This window comes from Uranotaenia lowii, unplaced genomic scaffold (assembly GCF_029784155.1).
Source record: "Uranotaenia lowii strain MFRU-FL unplaced genomic scaffold, ASM2978415v1 HiC_scaffold_59, whole genome shotgun sequence".
In the NCBI taxonomy this organism is placed as follows: Eukaryota; Metazoa; Arthropoda; class Insecta; order Diptera; family Culicidae; genus Uranotaenia; species Uranotaenia lowii.
The window spans coordinates 27050-46710 of record NW_026598522.1 but is presented as its reverse complement, the minus strand read 5'-3'; the positions used below and the strand labels follow the sequence as shown (position 1 = coordinate 46710).

The following is a 19661-nucleotide window of genomic DNA, read 5'->3' as shown; positions in this document are numbered from 1 at the left end:
CCATTTCCCCCCTTCTTTAGCCAAGTGATTCTGTTATCTTATTTTAATCGCCGCTGGGATATATTCTTATTTAATTTTTTGGCATTTCGGCGAGTTGTGAAAATGATTTTTAAGAAAATAGTAAAAAAATTGTACGGCTTTCGTTCCATTTAAAGTTTATTTTGTATGAGGACCCCCTTTCTATAAAAAGTGAGATTCTTGAAATTATTATACAAACCATCTCTGACCCAAAAAACCCTTGGATACCAAATTTCACTTCACTTTCACTTGTGTTACCAAGAAAACGCCTCCAGAAGAAACAAGTATTTTACAGAACTTTTCATGATCCAAATGCTAAATATAGCTAAATTGTATTGGATGAAGGAGAGAAAATTGATAAAAATGTGTGAACATCAAGTCTGTATAAAGCCCTGTAAATAAACTCGTTTTTTTTTCATTTATAACCGCTGTTTTTTTTTCCTAACTGGTTGTTTCAAATGTAACGATTGTTTCAATTTAGAAATTTTTGGTTAAGAGCCTGCTAGTTTATGAGAAATTTGCCATTGAAAAAGATGTACATCAACTCGACATCGTAGTTAAAAATAGAAAATTAACAAAAAGTCGTTGTTATCATCCGCTATTTTCGGAATCTTATTTCTTTTACAGTTATTGGATAGATTACAAGTAAATTTCACATTCTGCATTCAAAGTTTGAAAAAATAGTGCACAGTATTTTTTAAACATCCATCGTCCCCACTTCCTACGGTGTACCTTACCCTTTTCTTCTATGAACAATCATATTTGTTCAACATTTTCGACTCGAGTGACGTAGTTTTAAAAATTAAAAAAAGGCCCTGCGAATCTATCTGATGATTTGTAGTTTAATTGGTAAAAATAACCTTAAAAAAGTCATTGAAGGATCATTTACCACTGAAAGAAATAAATAAATATTAAAAAAAAAAAAAAATTAGGAATTTTACTTGGTTTTCTGTTTTACAAAATCGGGAATTTCGTGAGACCATGCGGGGAAAAAACGGGAAAAATGCGGGAAATCAAAAATCGATTTTGAGTGGCCACCCTGAACATGTTTTACTACAAGAATGTTCGAAAAAAAAATAGGGAATAAGTTTCAAAATATTGTTTCATATTACAAAATGTCGAATGTGTTGCTTCAATAGTCATTTATTTGGAACACCCCAAGTAACAATTCAAGTTGTATTGCACACTACAAAAACAAATTTTAGTCTTAAGAAGGTTCTGAATAGTTTAACAAAATAATCTTTGTTTTTTTGGAACGTCACGTATTTATACGACGCTTCAAAACTGACTAAAGCTTTGATACTTTTCTGGTTTACTATGCATATTAGTTTTGTCAGTTCTCATTGGTGTATTCATCTGTTGGCTAAAAAAAAAAGAAAACCCATTTTTGAAATTATTTTTCAGATTTTTACATAAGTTTTGTAGACTAGCTTGTAGGTCTGTAGGTCTCTGTGACGTCACTTATAACGGACATCTTTTTCGAGCAACAAAATTTTTTTCAATTTAATTTTTGGTACATCATAATCATTGAAATGTTGGTAGCGAACCAAAATTTATTCAAATTTGGTCGCATTCAGCAAGAATGAATGAAAACACACGAGAAACAATCGATTCGCATTAAACCTTATTAAATCGATCCAGTCTTACTTATTGAATTTGAAATTAAGAAGTAAGAGGTTCAGATTACGAGATATGGTTAAAAGAATCAAGTCACCCCAAGGAACAAAATTCTCACTCTTCCCTACATGTAAAAACTTTTTTTTTATTTCAAGGGTATAAAACTCTAAAAGTTGTACTCTATCGTTCTAATCATACAGCTCAAATGTTACCGAAAAAAAAGTTGTGTTCATAACTCTTGTCAAACCGCCCATTAAAACTATCGATTGACGTGCGATATTGTAATTTTCAAAACAACCCTGTAAAACGCTCTTGAAAACTGCTGAAAATTTGTCATGATCAAGCAAAACGATTTCAAACCTTGTGTCACCGGGAGAAAAGATTTGATAAATTGGAAGGAGGAATCTCCCAAGAGCACTTATTCCGTCAACCAATTCAAACAGAAACTTCTTTATGTGTATTGAAGACGATATGCCAAATAAATCACCTAAAAGAATGACATAGATTTGAGCAAAAAACCGTTACCAGCTAAAATCATTTCACACGTTCGTACTCCAATTAAATACTTGTTATATTTTACCTTTCAAACGCTTCAACAATCTTTCCAGAATTTGGGACAATTGTGCGTGGGAAAGCTTCTTATATACACCCATAGAAGAAGTTGGAAAAATCCAATCTCTGTACCGAAAATGCGCTGAAAAGTGTACTGTACCAAAGATAAAATGATTGGAAAAGTACTTCTGGCATGAAGACTCGAGCTCCCTAGCAAAAGGATGCATGACCACTACATTCAAGCGAAACAAGAAAAAAAATGTATGAGATTTTCGTTCTATTGGATACATGATCCCAAATAAAAATATAGTGAGAATCGAACTCACTGCAACATCTCATCTTGGCTTGCCAGTCCGGTATCTTTACCTAGTGCACTATCTGAGTCGGTTAGCAATTGAAATTGTCATAGTCCTTCTGCCACTGTCGATTAGCCGGTAAAGCCGGTGTATTTTAACATACACACGCACAGCTCATCTTGGCCGGAGGATTTTTTTGGAAACAAAGAATGATTTTTCTGTACTGTCGGTTTACATACACAGGTACATTATCCTTGCGGGCTGATTCTTTCCATCCTGCTTTGTCTTGTGTTGTCTTTGTCTATGTTTTTGTTGGTTTCTTCAAAACATATGCAATGCGATTGAGATGGGAGGACAATGTCAGTTATTAGAAAGCTTGTCAATGCCGGTCCGGCATAGAATCTGAGACCGATAATTCCACCTCCAAGGAAGTTCATTATTGGAGTAGAGTCTGATTTGTGGGTGTAGCTTTTACTATAATACTATTCTCCAGTGCTTTATTAACCCTTAGCTTCGAATATTAATACCTACAAATAAGTGCAAAGAATACAAGTGAAGTATCTGAAAATTCCTTTGCATGAACTGGCTTTTCACTGCAGGCGGGCGGCGGCCTCCGTTATATTTTCCCGGCACGACACATTGTCGTTGATAATGTATGGTGCTTGGTCTAACTTCAAACTTCAGCCGACAGCCAACAGCGATGACGATGATGACGGCACCAAATGGCGCGGATGATGATGATGGCCGGTCTGGCCAAACACCTGCTGCTGATGCCGCTATTGCATGTGAAACACGATATATTTATGTGCTTTACAATCCGTTATGGGTGCCATTAGTCATTGCTACCTATACAAACGTAAATAAATGCTTTGCTAGCTAGAACCCATATCACCTCAGAATACGACTGATAAGGTTTACGGTTTGGACGTTCTGGTACTTATGAATTGGTACGGCGCTTATTTGTGTCATTCTTAGTATAGAACTTTGCAAACAAAGTTCGTCACTTACTATTTTTCGTTTCAGTCAAATTTCTATGGAAATTTGAGTTGAAGATATTATTCTACGAATATTGAATATTTCGTTTTTTCATGTAGATCATGACCGTTTATATTTTCTGTAAAAATAATAATTATGGAAGAACATCGATAGAAATCCGTTTCGGAAAATCGATACTCAAAGCATACCATAACTTGTAACTACAAATTCCAGGGCGAGACATCGGCATTAACGTCAACTGACATCGTTTAACATATCAACACAAAGCGTGTCCGTTTGTTTTCTTGACTTTTCACTCCAAGCAAGAAGGGTTTCTGCTTTCCAAGACGCCCTGATAACCGGAGCTGGAGACCCAAAACGTTCATTTGCATCGGTTGCAAATTAATTCAAAACACCGAGTAAGAAAGCCCGTTCATATCTCGTTCGCATCTGATGGGGCTGGTTTTTCGTTTGCGGCTTGGCTGGTTGCTTGATGCTGGATGCTATATGAATAAATTAAATCCAATTTACAATGAATGGGAGAAAATCGGGCCGGTCCAGTTGTGTGTTGCTCGACTTTCTGGCCGGCAGCATCATCAACCAACCGCATCAGCTGTTTTGTCGGAAACATAATTTTGCTTTTCGGTGAGGATTTATGCGGGTTGGGGTGTTGGCGTTTCGAGAAGTTTTGTCTCGAGCTACGGTATCGATTTCTAACAACTTTTGATTCTATTTGAGTTTTGTTTTCTGAAAGGCAGTAAACTGAGATAAGAATTTTCAGCAAGTATTGGACATGCAATTATAACGGATGAAATAAGAAAAATAACGTTTTTCCTATTTCATCCGACGTTTCGGCGTAATGTATTTCGCCTTCTTCAGGGTTTTACTGTAATTTGTGAGTGTAACAATAAAAGGTGTTGTGTAATATTTTCCAAAATTAACAAACAACAGTCGTAAAAGTTTTATCATAATAATTATTTTGACAGGACTATGGACTAGGACTATGGACTATGGACTAGGACTATGGACTAGGACTATGGACTAGGACTATGGACTAGGACTATGGACTAGGACTATGGACTAGGACTATGGACTAGGACTATGGACTAGGACTATGGACTAGGACTATGGACTAGGACTATGGACTAGGACTATGGACTAGGACTATGGACTAGGACTATGGACTAGGACTATGGACTAGGACTATGGACTAGGACTATGGACTAGGACTATGGACTAGGACTATGGACTAGGACTATGGACTAGGACTATGGACTAGGACTATGGACTAGGACTATGGACTAGGACTATGGACTAGGACTATGGACTAGGACTATGGACTAGGACTATGGACTAGGACTATGGACTAGGACTATGGACTAGGACTATGGACTAGGACTATGGACTAGGACTATGGACTAGGACTATGGACTAGGACTATGGACTAGGACTATGGACTAGGACTATGGACTAGGACTATGGACTAGGACTATGGACTAGGACTATGGACTAGGACTATGGACTAGGACTATGGACTAGGACTATGGACTAGGACTATGGACTAGGACTATGGACTAGGACTATGGACTAGGACTATGGACTAGGACTATGGACTAGGACTATGGACTAGGACTATGGACTAGGACTATGGACTAGGACTATGGACTAGGACTATGGACTAGGACTATGGACTAGGACTATGGACTAGGACTATGGACTAGGACTATGGACTAGGACTATGGACTAGGACTATGGACTAGGACTATGGACTAGGACTATGGACTAGGACTATGGACTAGGACTATGGACTAGGACTATGGACTAGGACTATGGACTAGGACTATGGACTAGGACTATGGACTAGGACTATGGACTAGGACTATGGACTAGGACTATGGACTAGGACTATGGACTAGGACTATGGACTAGGACTATGGACTAGGACTATGGACTAGGACTATGGACTAGGACTATGGACTAGGACTATGGACTAGGACTATGGACTAGGACTATGGACTAGGACTATGGACTAGGACTATGGACTAGGACTATGGACTAGGACTATGGACTAGGACTATGGACTAGGACTATGGGCTAGGACTATGGACTTGAACTATAGACTAGGATTATGGACTATGGACTAGGGTTATGGACTATGGGCTTAGACTTGGACTTTGGACTAATATTATGATCCAGGGTTTTGGAGTAGGACTAATACTAGTTTTTTTTTTCAATCAACTATTTTTATTTTAATGGTATAAACATTCTCATACGACTTCATTGCAGCCAATAGGCCGAATTGACACAAAAGGCTGACAGATTCTACAGGAAAAAAGTCAACCAATATTAATCCACCCTTTTTGTTTTTCTTTCATTCCACCGAAACAACAACATCATCAACGCAACCAAAAAAAAAAAAAAAATCAACATCAACTCAGGTATCCTAATCGCCGGAGTCACCCTGATCACCGAGATGTGCGAGAAAAGCCAGGACACGCTAAATCACTTTAAAAAGGTAAACCCAAACTGTAATCCTTTGCGGGGCGCGTCCCCCATCATAGAAGAAACAGAGTAGGATGTTATTACATTTAGTGTAGGTTATGGTTCAATCCTCGTATTCATCTTTTCACCCACCCACCCACGTCCCATCATCATTTGTTGGTTCGTTGCGAATATAAAAACACCAGCAGCTGAGATGGTTCGTGGGACGAGTAAAAAGGGCTCATGTTGTTCTTTTTATGTTGATAGAATTTTCACAGCAAAAAAAACGAAAAAATCCCATTTAACCAACTTCTTTAATCAGCCACTTTCTTGTCCTTACCTTTGCGTTGAATACAAAGATGTTGAAGACTTGTTTAAAAAATAGGATTCGAGCCAGTTTTGGCCTTTTCTAACATGTGTGCTACATATGATATATTTAAATTTTTGATTTGTTTACTTCCAAAAAAGATTCTTCTAGATTTTTTTTAAATGATTTAATCATTTGAGACTTCTTCTAGATTCAAATTGTTTTTTTTTCTCGCGAAAGGTAAACGTTTTTGTTGTCTGTAACATCATCATTAACTTTAAGACCTGTTTACCTAACATATCCTACTTCCTCTCTTATTTCGTAGCTCCTCACTAGGTGATTGTGTAGAGTTTTTTTTTCTTGAAAAATGTAGATCGTTAATGTGGATATTTTCCCCTTTCCGATTATGAGATGAACATGTCCTTTTTTTAGTTTTTTTTTTTTTTTCAAAAAATAGATGAGCTTATTTAAATTTTACCTTAATGTGTGCTGGCTTTAGTTCGGCTAAATAGTAGTTGGTAATACTGCAAGCTGGACTTAGTCGAATGAAGTTGATACTCACCGATTAGAGTTTCTTTCATCAAATATTTTAGTTTTTCACCACATGATTTCCCTTATACAGTTTAAGCGATTATCTTTACCTATTTACCCAACACGATAATATATTTATTTACATGTAAAAATTTTGTAATCTTTTACAATGATTTCAGAAAGCACCGTCAATGAAAATTGCGTTCTAAGTTTGCAACGTTGTAAATTTTAATCGTAGCATCGGTTCATTTTACCCAACCAACTGTCATTATTCTATTTATTGTTTTCTGTAAAAATTCCACCTGTTATTCTAACTTAAATGCTGGAACCTTTCAATTTAAAGCATTTTCAGAAGTTCGTTAGATTTTTATAATTGTAATCAATAAAACTATTATAGATGTTTTTTTGTGTCAAAATTATCAAAATTTGGATAGTTAAAAATCGCCATGAACTTTCAATGTTTCAGAAAGTACGGCAATTTTACCCATAGTATTGGTAATTTTTAAAGAAACGTCTTCAACCCTTTCCAAACTGACAAATATTGCCGGACATTTTTTTTAACTTAGTTAACCGAATAGACAGTAATTTTACTGAATTTAACACATTAATTAATATGACTTATACGAACGTTTTTTGTTGTTAGAATTACTTATCGAAATTTAGTTAGTAAAAAATCGCCATGAACTGTCAATGTTCCTGGAAGTACGGTAATTTTACCCAAAGTACTGGTAATTGTCATCGAAATATCTTCAACCTTTTCCAAACTGACAAATTCTGTCGGCCATTTTTTTTAATTTAGTAATTTTAATCGAATAGCCTGTCATTTTGCTGAATGAACTACAAAATGATGGTAGTTAGTTTGAATTATGACTGCCAAGTGATATGTATATGTTGCACTTGAATGGAAGGAAATCACTGGATCCTTGTTTTTAAGTGAAAAATCATGTGTATTTTAAGAGTGAATTTTGGTTCAGTGCAACTTAAATGCCGGAATCTTTCAATTTAAAACATTAGTTAATATGGCTGTTCCGAATGTTTTTTGGAAAGAATTACCAAAATTTGGTTAGCTTAAAAATCGCCATGAACTTTCAGTGTTTCTGAAAGTACGGTAATTTTACCCAAAGTACCAGTAACAATTACACAGTAATTTTTCTGAAATTTTGTATTCTTAACCGAGCATTCGGTAATTTTACTGAATGAACTATACAATAATGGTAGTTAGTTTTAATTGATCGGTACATTTTACGTGAATTCCGGCAATAATCAACTAAAAGTGTAGTTTTATTCAAATCACCTGTAACTTATTGATCCGTAAATTAAAAACTAAAATAATGGAACGTAACAGTTAATGGAATAACAGTTTTTTGTTTAAGCTCTACCTGTTATTCTCACTTAAATGCCGGAATTTTTCAAAATTTGGTTAGTTAAAAATCGGCTTGAACTTCCAATATTTCTGAATGTACGGTAATTTTACCCAAAGTACTGGTAATTTTCATCGAAATATCTTCAACCTTTTCCGAACTGAAAATTTCTGCTGGACATTTTTTTTAAATTCAGTAATTTTAATCGAATAGTCTGTAGTTTTACTGAATCCACCTACAAAATGATGGTAGTAAGTTTGAATTGATCGGTAAATTTTACTTGAATTCCGAAAATTATAAACTGAAAGTGTAGTTTTATTCAAGTAACCGATAAATAATTTATCGGTAAATTAAAAACTAGAATAATTAAAGGTTTTTTTTACCGAAAAAGCTGTAAATGCCAGGTAATTTTAATCAAAAAAAATAGTTTTCTGTAAAAACTCCTTCTGTTATTCCAACTTAAATGCCGGAATCTTTCAATTTAAAACAATAATTAATATGACTATAGCAAATGTTTTTTTTTGGTTGGAATTTTTGAAATTTGGTTAGTTAAAAATAGCATTAAACTTTCAATTTTTCTAAAAGTACGGTAATTTTACCCAAAGTACCAGTAATTTTCAATCGGTGAATTTCACTTGAGTTCCGGCAATAATCAATTAAAAGTTAAGTTCTATTAAAATAACCGATAAATTATTTATCGTTAAATTATAAACTGAAATAATGAAACGTTATTTTTTTTGACAGAAAAATCTGTAAAAGCTCGGTAATTTTAATTAAAAAATAACAGTTTTCTGTTAAAGCTCTACCTGTTACTCTCACTTAAATGTCGGAATTTTTCAATTCAAAACATATTAATTATAATATGACTTTTGCGAATGTTTATTTTTGGTTAAAAATACCGAAATTTGGTTAGTTTAGAATCGCCATGAACTTTCAATGTTTCTGAAAGTACGGTAATTTTACCCAAAGTACCGGTAATTTAAATCGAAATATCTTCAACCTTTTCCAAACTGACAAATTCTGCCAGACTTTTTTTAAATTAAGTAACTTAAATCGAATAGTCCGTGATTTTCTGAATAAACTACAAAATTATGGTAGTAAGTTTAAATTGATCGGTAAATTTTACTTTAATTCCGGCAATAGTCAAATATAAGTGTAGTTTTATTCAAATAACCGATAAATTATTTATCGGTAAATTTTTTATCGAAAAAACTGTAAAAACTCGATAATTTTAATAAAAAACATTATAGTTTTCCGTAAAAACTTCATCTGTTATTCAAACTTAAATGCCGGAATCATTCAATTTAAAACATCAATTATTTAATATGACTTTTACGAACGTTTTTTTAGGTTTAAAAGTACCGAAATCAAACTAATTAATAGTTTGAAAATCGCCATGAACTTTCAATGTTTCTGAAAGTACGGTAATTTTACCCAAAGTACCGTAATTTTCATCGAAATATCTTCAACCTTTTCCAAACTGACAATACCGCCGGACATTTTTTTTTAATTTAGTAATTTTAACCGAATAGTCGGTAATTTTACTCAATGAACTACGAAATTATGGTAGTTAGTTTAAATTGATCGGTAAATTTTACTTCTGGCAATAATCAACTAAAAGTGTAGTTTTATTCACAAATAACTGATAATTTTTTTACCGGTAAATTAGAAACTAAAATAATAAAAGGTTTTTTTTTACCAAAAAAACTCGCAAAGCTCGGTATTTTTATTTTAAAAAAATCGTCTATTTTCATCGAAATATTTTAAACTTATTCAATCTGAAGTGTTCCGAATAAAATAAAAAAAAAATTATTAGTAATTTTTTCTTGAATACCGACAATTAATACACTAAAACATAATTTTCGCTCATTTTCTCAGATATGCTAATGATTTGTATGTTTTTAACATGAATGAAATTTAAAAATATATAATTTTTTTTTTTCAATATAAATCATCCTCGTTCATTAACTTTTAAGCGATAAACTAATCCAAAGCGTAGTCAAATGTTAACTTTTATTATGTATTTCTTGGTGTCCGCCTTACCCCATACTTTTTATCGCTTGCCAGGACATTGGAAATCAAGAGGTAATGCAGCTCTTTCCGCGTTCCGCAAACAACCGATTCTGTTTCCCGCCTCTCATTTGCAAAAAAAAAACTAAGCTTTCTCCTCCAAATTTTATCGGTGTTGAAAAATCAAATCTCATTAAATTCGTTCGAAATTATGCTTCCGAGTTTTTTGCTCTCGTGTTCCAAACTCCCCGTTTTTTCATGCTCTCCAACTATCTCTGCAGCGTCCCACCAAAACCCCGTCTGGTTCACTTCCACCCTTTTCCTCAGAAAAAAAAAATCGAGAGACACCGACCGACCGTGTTCTCCTATCACTTAGATAATTATCATGATGGAAGAAAAGTTCCTAACTGAAGTCCTCTTTCCCTTTTCATGTTCTTTAAAAAAATGGACAGCCGCCTGATTTTTCCAGACAACCACCTGCTCGTTTGCTCTGCCGCCTCACTCTTTTTTGTAAACTTTCAGCAGTTCAGCAACCAAAACAATGTTGAAAACGTGTCCTCGTTGCTGCTACTGGAACTGCCGGTTGAGAATGTCGCCTGTCTGTGTCCCATTTCTCTGAAAAATCTCTACCATTTTGCTTAAAATTCTATAAAAAAAAGCCGTCAATCGTACGGTCTGTGTTGGATGTTTTTTTTTATCTCTCTTTGCTTTTGTTTGATGTTTCGTGGCTATTTTTTTTTAACAATAACAATGCATCGTTAAATTTAAAAGATTTGAACCATGGGAATTTTACAAAACAAAACATCACAAGTTTAAGTAAACAGCAATTGAAAGTCGAATGTTGAGAGCTGAGAAAAACAGGTCGAGGATGATGAGTTTAAAGTTAGAGTCGAAAGTCGACAGTTGAGAGTCAAGATGTTTGAGTCGAGCATTAAGATGTGAGAGTCGAGAGTAAGAGTCGAGAATTAATGGTCTTTATGTTTAATTTTCATTTCTCTTATCTCTTTCTCTAACTATCGTCTCTTAACACTCGACTCTCGATTCTTTATCTTCAACACTCAACACTCAATTCTCGACTCTCAACTCAAACTCTCAATGTTAATTCTCTTCTCTCCACTCCTCAATTACGATTCTAGTCTTCCAATTTTCGATTTTCGATTCTTGATTGTCGACTGTTGAGAGTCGAGAGTTATGACTTGACAGTTGAGATTAGGGAGCTAAAAGGTTAAGATTCGAAATTCGAGTAACAACTCTTTACTCTAAAATTGTCAACTCTCGACTTTCAATTCTCAAATCTCAGCTCAAGTCTAACTTTCAGCTCTTTATATTTGTTTTTTTTTTTCTTTTATCTTTACCTCTGACTATCGACTCTAAATTCTTGACCTTCGATTCTTTATCTTCACTCAACTCTCGACTCTCAGTGTTAGACTCTCAACTCAAACTCTCAATTTTAATTCTCTTCTCTCCACTCACCAATCACGATTCTAGCCTTTCAATTTTCGATTCTCGTTTGTCGATTTTCAACCCTCAACTTTTTTCGACCTCCAAATCCCAAAACTCAAGTCTCGACTTTCAACTCTCGAATTTTGGCTCTTTCAAGAGTAGAGATTCATGAGTTGAGAGTTGAGGATCAATGAAGTTCATGAGTTGAGAGTTGAGGATCAATGAAGTAATTGTCGACAATCGAGAGATGAGACTGGAGAATTAAAAAATAAAGAGCCGAAAATCGAAAGTCAAATATCAAATTGAGACTATCAGCTCTTTATATCTAATTTTCATTTCTTTAATCTCTACCTCTAACTATCGACAATAAACTCTCGACCCTTGATTCTTAATCTTCAACACTCAACTCTCGACGCTCAACTTTAAACTTTCAACTGGAATTCTCAATTTAAATTCACCTCTCTTCACTCTTCAATTACGATTCTAGTCTTTCAATTTTCGCTTCTCGATTCTCGTTTGCCGACTAATAACCCTCAACTTTTTTCGACCTTCAAATCTCAAAACTCTACTCTCGGAATTTACAGACTTGACTTTCAACTCTCGAATTTTGGCTTATTCAAGAGTCGAGGGTCATGAGTTGAGAGTTGAGAATCAACAGAGACAGTTAAAAGTTCCAAAATCGAGTAATTGTTGACATTTGAGTCGATAATCGAGAGAAGAGACTACAATTAAGAACTGAGAGTTGAGCTTTGAGAATTGAGAGTCAAAAGTTGAGAATTGTTAGAGATTAAATATTGAAAGTCAAGAGTCGAGAAATGAGAGTGAAGAGCAGAGAGTAATGAGTAAACAATTTAGAGTTAACTTGAAGAGTTGGAGGTTGAGGTTGAAACTATGAAGTCAAAAATCTTGAGTCGAGAATTTTAAGGAAACCAGAGGTTGATAGTTAAGTGTTGAGATTTGAGAGTTGAAAATTGAGAGTCTAGGATCGAATGTGAAAGATGAAGAGTCGAAAGTCAAGAGTCGAGAGTTTAGAGTGAAGAGCAGAGAGTTGAAGGTAAACAATTGAGAATTTATCTTAAATTTATGTTTTCGACCGTGATTGATGTTTACTAGTAATTTTGGCTATTTTTCGGTCTAGGGATTCAATCAAATAATTTATCTTTTGAAATGCCTGACGTTTCGACCATTTTTGGTGGTCTTTCTCAATGGAACTGGAATTTTTTTTCAGTTTTTTTTATTGAATCCATAGACCGAAAAATATCCAAAATTACTATAAAAAATTAATCTTGAAGTGTCGTGAATTGCACGTTGAGGATTGAAGTAAAAATTCGTGAGTCGAGAAATGAAAGTTTTCGAAACTCTACTCACAACTCTCTGCTCTTAGTGAGGACACCCTTGTCGCCTAAGCTAACTTCATAGATTTTCTTCGGGCCCGAGGAAAAACATCCGACGTTCCAGTAAGGGATGTGTTAGCTGCAAGGTTGCCGAGATCACAAAAAAAAACTGTTATTTCACAGAATTTTGATTAAATTTAACAGATTTCACAAATTTTTGAAATTTTGTTCGTATTTCCCAAATTTTAGTTTTTGATGTCAATATAAATTTTTTATTTCTAAGTTTATATTGGAAAAATATGATAAGATTAGTAAGGTAAGTTGATTTTGCTCAAGTAAAAGGTAAAAAAGACCCATTTTTATGAGTTTTTAATGAAACATCAGGAATTAGCGTCACAGAAACCATCACAGATTTTTTGGGTAAAATCACAAAAATTTAGATTTTTTTTGGCCAAAACACAGGATTTTTTTCGGCAACCTTGTTTAACTGTGATGAACTTGGACTACATTTTTTTTTCCTAAAAGCTAATGATCTGCGTCCATAATTCTTTTTATTTTCGTATTGCCCTATCTATTTCCTGTTCTCTTCTAAAAGTGAAGATTTAGATCTAGACTTGTAAATATACAAAACGAGTTTGGCATCTCAAAGCTTCAATTTATGAGCCGTTTCAAATAAAGAAATTACAAAAAAAAACTATCTGCTCGAATCTTGACTTTCGATTCCCCACCTTTTTAATACTCGGCTCTAAAGAATTTAGACCTTCAGCTCTGAATACTAAAGTTCATCTCTCTACTTTCAGCTATAGAAGCTCGACTCTCGATTCTCAACTATTAACTCTCGAATCCCGACTCTTAACTCTCGAGTCCTTATTCTCGCCTCTATATTTTTGATTCTGAATTCTAAACTCCTCAGTTTCAATTCTCAACTTTACATGCTCGATTCTCAACTATTGACTATAAAATATAAATGCCTAACTCTCGACTCGTAATGTTTGACTCTCCATTGTTAAGCTTTGCTCTCGCTTTTTGACTCCGAATTCTCGACTTTTGTAGCTTGACTCTCAACTTTCAACTCCTCATCTTTAACATTCGGCTGAAGGCTCTCAACTCTGAACTCTCATTTTCAACTCGACTCAGTTTAGAATCGAGAATCGAAAATCGAGAGTTGTAAGTTGAGAGTCAACATTGGAGATTTCAAATTGAAAGTTTTAAAGTTGAGAATCTAGAGCCGAGTGTGAAAGATCCGGAGATTCATAGTTAAGAGTAAAAAAAGCGAGAGTCGAGAATCGGCTAAAGAGTCGACAATTCGGTGTCGAAAGTCGAGAGTAAAAAATAAAGAGTAGAGTTGAATATTAAAGACGAGAGTTTAAAGCCGATTCGAGAGATTCGAGAGTCAAAAGTAGAGATCCGAGAGTTGAGATCAGAGGTATTAAAATTATGATGAAATGTCGAAGTTCGAGACTCGAGGGTGCCAAATTTTGAGTCAGAGTTGAGAGTCAAGAGATGAGAATCGAGAGTTGGCTGTTGAAAGTTTAGATGAGATTTAGAACTAGAGGATTTAGTGTAAAAAAATTTAAAGATCAGTTTTGAAGTTCAGAGAATATGACTAAATAAAGAAAGGACTTAATAAAGTTGACTTGATAAAGCTGTTGTTGAATTTGAAAGTTTAAAGTTGAGAATCTAGATCGAGTTTGGAAGATCAGGAGTTTGAGAGTTAATACTCAAAAAACAAGAGTCAAGAATCGACAAATGTTAAGAGCCGACCATTCGAAGTCGAAAATCGAGAGTAAAGAGCAGAGATTAGAGTAAAACATGAAAAGTCGAGAGTTGTGAGTTTAGAGCCGAGATTCGAGGGTTGAAAGTTGAAAGTCAAGAGCCGAAAGTCGTGAATTTAGAGTTGAACATTGAAAGTTAAAAATTGTAAATCGACAGAAATAAAGAGTTCAGAGCTGAGAGTCTAGCTAGATTTTATAGTTCAGAGTCGAGTGATGAAAAGGTAAAAAATCGAGAGTCAAGAGTCGATATTCGAGAGTTGAGAGAAATGTCGAAGTTCGAGATTTGTAGGTCAACATTCGAGAGTAGTGAGTAAAGACTAGAGAATTGAGATATAAACATCACGACTCGAGGGTGCAAAATTTAGAGTCAGAGAGTCATGAGTTGAGAAGCGAGAGTTGATAGTTTTGAAATTTAGAGGAGAGTTAGAACCTGAGAGTTTAGTGTAAAAAATTTTGAATTTCAGTTTTGAAGTTCAGAAGTTCAGAGAATATGAGAATATTTTTTTTTACAGTTCAGAGTCCAGTGTTGAAAAGGTTCGAGATTCGAGAGTCAAGAGTAGAGATTCGAGAGTTGAGATTAGAGATCAGAGATATAAAAGTTTATGATCAAATGCCGAAGTTAGAGGTTTGCAGTTCGAGAGTAGTGAGTAAAGACTAGAGAATTGAGATATAAACATCAAGACTCGAGGGTGCCAAATTTTGAGCCAGAGTTGCGAGTCAAGAGTTGAGAATCGAGAGTTGATTGTTGAAAGTTTAGATGAGTTTTAGAACTTGAGAGTTGAGTGTAAAAAATTAGAATTTCAGTTTTGAAGTTACGAGAATATGACTAAATAAAGTTGAGCGTTGACTAAATAAAATTGTTGTTGAATTTGAAAGTTTAAAGTTGAGAACTTAGAACTGACTGTGAAAGATCAGGAGATTGAGAGTTGAAACTCAAAAGACAAGAGTCGAGAATCGACAAAAATTAATAGTCGACAATTCGGAGTCGAAAGTCGAGAGTAAAGAAAAGAGTTAAACATGAATAGTCGAGAGTTGTGAGTTTAGAATTGTCATAATAATCTAATTTGGTGGGTGTTTGTTATGGAACTTGATGTTCCGTTGAAAAGATATTTTATTTAATTTTTTGATTTTTGAAGTTTGAGAGAGCATCCAGGTGCAGGGTAGATGTTGCAATTTAAGATTTTTTAGCAGTGGCGTATCAATAATCAAATTGTAAATTAGGTTTGACTTAAAATCATTTTATAGCTTTCTTGAAACGTTAATAGGTAACAAAACAAATTACTCGAGTTGTAAAAACGTGAGTGAGTGAGTGATCGATTGTTCTTATTCCAATGGGGGCTTAGAATTGTTCTTTGTATGAAGGGTTTCAGTGAGAGCATTAGTGTTTAGTCAAAAATAATTATTGCCAAGTATTGAATTTAGACGATTGGGAATTCTGTGCTGTTCAGAAAATCTGGTAAGATCTGGAATATACTAATCAAAATATAATGAAACTTGTTTTTGGATTTAAATACAAACATAAATCTTGATCAGTTAACAAAATTTAAGGACAATGAGATGATTTCTAAGTCGCAAACCTAGAAGAGAATTAGTGTTTTTTTAACAAACTTATGGAGAAACATAACGTACATTCGAGCTGATGAACCTGATGTTTATAATGTTAGTAGTGTCCATGATAGGTGCATGAATTTGTGAAGAAATTGAATATGAACAAGTGGAGACAGAACAATTTCGTTAACAATTGCGCTAGTCTGGTCATTTTATCTTAGCAGCTGTTTTTCAATAATATGGGGTTACTCAATATTATTATATATCTGTCCCCCAGTTTAATAGGAGATAGTCCATCATTGCAAGAGGCAGGTTCAAGAACCTGGATTTTGTAAAGGATTGAAAAAAAAAGAAAACAAAAGGTGTAAGAAAACCTATGTTCGCACTATTTACCAAAACTAATCTTGAACTATAAAGTTAAACTATTTAATTGACTAAACGATTTCAAGAAACGAAGAAGGTTTTCACGATCAAGTTACTGATTTAATTGTGTTTTTTTTTTGGATTTACCTTTAAACAGTTAATGAGTGTTCATAGTAAAATAAATTTCGAGAATAAGATAGATAAAATAAACTTGATCACACTAGTCAAAAGTGTGTCCTGATCATATCCTACCACCCAAACCTCCAAACCAAAATTGTTTTGCTAGGATGCAGAGGTAACCTCGGTCCTAAAGCATGATTTTATATTCTATCATCCCTTTCTCTTATTTTCCTCTCTATCTATTGACTACTAGGACGTGGCCAGCGCCGTTATTGATGTGCAAAGAGAGAGCATCAGTTTTGGACATTGTGAATGTGCTGTCAATCCCAGACACCATTCTTTTGACCTCTGGACAAAACTGATGGCCTCGGTCAATCACGGAGTAGCAACCATTGGCGATGTGGAATGATTTCTACTGAGCCACGCTTGTGATCATGGTTTTCGAAATGCTTTTATTGAAGGAAATGATAGACACACAATGATACATTTGATTGATAATTAGAAGAATGATACATTTTTTTTTCGAAGAAAATCATTTTGTAAAAATTAGTAAGGCAGCATTTCGAGTTCAATGATTCAGGTGGATGTGAGTAGTCAAACAAGCTAAGCTAAGCTAAGCTAATAGTCGAGAGTTGTGAGTTTAGAGCAGAGATACGAGGGTTGAAAGTTGGAAGTCAAGAGCCGAAAGTCGAGAATTTGATGTTGAACATTGAAAGATAAAAATGACAAATTGACAGGAATAAAGAGTTTGAAGCTGAGAGTTTAGCTAGATTCTACAATTCAGAGTCGAGTGTTAAAAAGGTAAAGATTCGAGAGTCAAGAGTAGAGATCCGAGAGTTTAGATTAGAGATCAGATATATAAAAGTTAATAATGATATGTCGAAGTTCGAGATTTGTAGGTCGACAGTCGAGAGTAGTGAGTAAAGACTAGAGAATTGAGATCACGACTCGAGGGTGCAAAATTTAGAGTCAGAGTTGAGAGTCAGGAGTTGAGAACGATAGTTGATAGTTGAAAGTTTAGAAGAGAGTTAGAATTTGAGAGTTGAGCGTAAAAAAAAATGAATTTCGGTTTTAAAGTTCAGAGAATGAAGAGCTGAAAAAAAATTACCAGAATAGAGAGTTGACTAAAAAAAGTTATTGAAAATTGAAGTTTGATTTTTTATAATTTGACTTCTGAGATTCAATTGACTAAAAGTTGTCAAACTGATCTGAACTCTCTGTTAAAGAAATTCTTCGAAATAGCACTTTAGTATTAGATTATCAATTCAAATCAACTGAATCGTCAAGAGAAAGATATCAGTCTCGCATCCCGACTGTTATCTTAGCATGAATGCTTCAGTAGTTCGTTTCCGCTCACTTTTTGTGTGTGTTTTCACTTGTTCATCAAACAAATTTTTCATTCATTCGCATAACAGTACACATCAATCACGCCTGAAATAATTCATTTTCCATCTCGGCTTGATCAGTTTTTCCTTTTTAGCCGAATGTGCAAATGTGAAATCCAATTAGTCCCTGTGTGCATGCAATTATATTATCAGCTACGTTTGTCGTACGGAAAGCTTTTTTTATGATTATTTCAGGAAAAACGGCGTGAAATTTATATGATTTAACTCCGACTGAAGCGTTAGGGTGATTCAAACCTTAAAATTATCGGTTTAAAATTTAAAAAAAATAAATGTTGGCTTTTTCGGTCTGTTAAGCATGTCAAACAACTTTGTTCTTAAATACCTGACGTTTCGATCAGTTTTGAACAAGAATTGTCTGTCTGTTGTTTTTGTCAGTGTCGTTTTTATCCAACAACGAAAAAGACCACCAAAACTGGTCGAAACGTCGAGTATTTCTAAACAAAGTTGTTTGATATACTTAAAAAACCAAAAAAGCCAAAAACACTTTATGACCAACATCCGGTTGTAAAATTCAACCTTAAATTTAAAAAAAAAATGCAGTCATGAATTGAAACATCCTAACCAGTAAAACTTCGCATGCTTCCGGACTGGAATATAAGCGTTTTTTCATGCTCAGTTTTATCTCCGCAGTCCCGGCTGTTGTTGTCATAAATTATGAAAATTTCCTCTCATTTTCGCTTTCCATTGACACAGTTTGAGTTTGCGAATTTTTTCCTTCCCTTTAGAAAAAAAAAATATGACAAAAAACCTCACCGGCTAAAAGTGCATCTGTCGTCTAGCAGCCAGCTGTGCAAAACTTTTCCAGGCTGCAGCTTCTTTTTTGCATGTGCATCAAGAATTGTTTTTCCCACCACCCACATCCGCCTTGTTGCCTCAATCATCTGCCTCGCCGCTACCCTTTCCAGTTTGTATACCTTTCCTGGGAAACCCTCCTCATTTTTATTCTCAACATTTGTCACTTCTAGTAACCGCCTTTCTTTCCAAACGATTTTTTTTTTTCATTCAATCTCTCTGTTCCTTGGCTCTGGAATTGTGACCAACCAAGTAAAGGAACGTGCAAAAAAAAATCAGTTCATCCAGAACAAAAAAAAAAACAATTCAAATCGAGCTGCTGTTTGTTTCCGCAACATACATACACCTTAATTTGCATTTCTTTCCGTTGATTGTATTTCGTTCCAATTACTTCGCAGATTGTACCGAATCTGGTGCGGATTCTGAAAAATCTCATTCTGGCCGGGTATTCCCCGGAGCACGACGTCAGCGGCGTGAGTGATCCCTTCCTGCAGGTATGCTTGAATTTTCCTTTGACTAAACGAACATAATTTTAATGTAACGTTTTTTTTTCCATCTTACAGGTAAAAATCTTGCGACTTCTCCGAATACTGGGCCACAACGATCCGGAAGCTTCCGAAGCAATGAATGACATCCTGGCCCAGGTGGCGACCAACACCGAAACCAGTAAAAACGTGGGCAACACCATCCTTTACGAAACGGTCCTCTCCATCATGGATATAAAGTAACCAA

At 34.7% G+C, this 19661-nt stretch overlaps 1 protein-coding gene across 7 annotated transcripts in view; it reads left to right on the top strand.

Annotated features, from left to right (window-relative positions):
* Window positions 1–19661, top strand: part of LOC129760370 (AP-1 complex subunit gamma-1) — a 95427-nt gene that overhangs the window by 59305 nt on the left and 16461 nt on the right. For 5 of the 7 annotated variants that reach the window (XM_055758016.1, XM_055758020.1, XM_055758019.1 and 2 more), the window contains exons 6-9: window positions 5897–5973; window positions 10206–10223; window positions 19328–19423; window positions 19493–19653. In XM_055758016.1, coding sequence (XP_055613991.1) covers window positions 5897–5973; window positions 10206–10223; window positions 19328–19423; window positions 19493–19653 — 352 coding nt within the window. The remainder of the gene's footprint in view (window positions 1–5896; window positions 5974–10205; window positions 10224–19327; window positions 19424–19492; window positions 19654–19661) is intronic. The other 2 variants (XM_055758018.1, XM_055758021.1) reach the window with 1 other exon arrangement.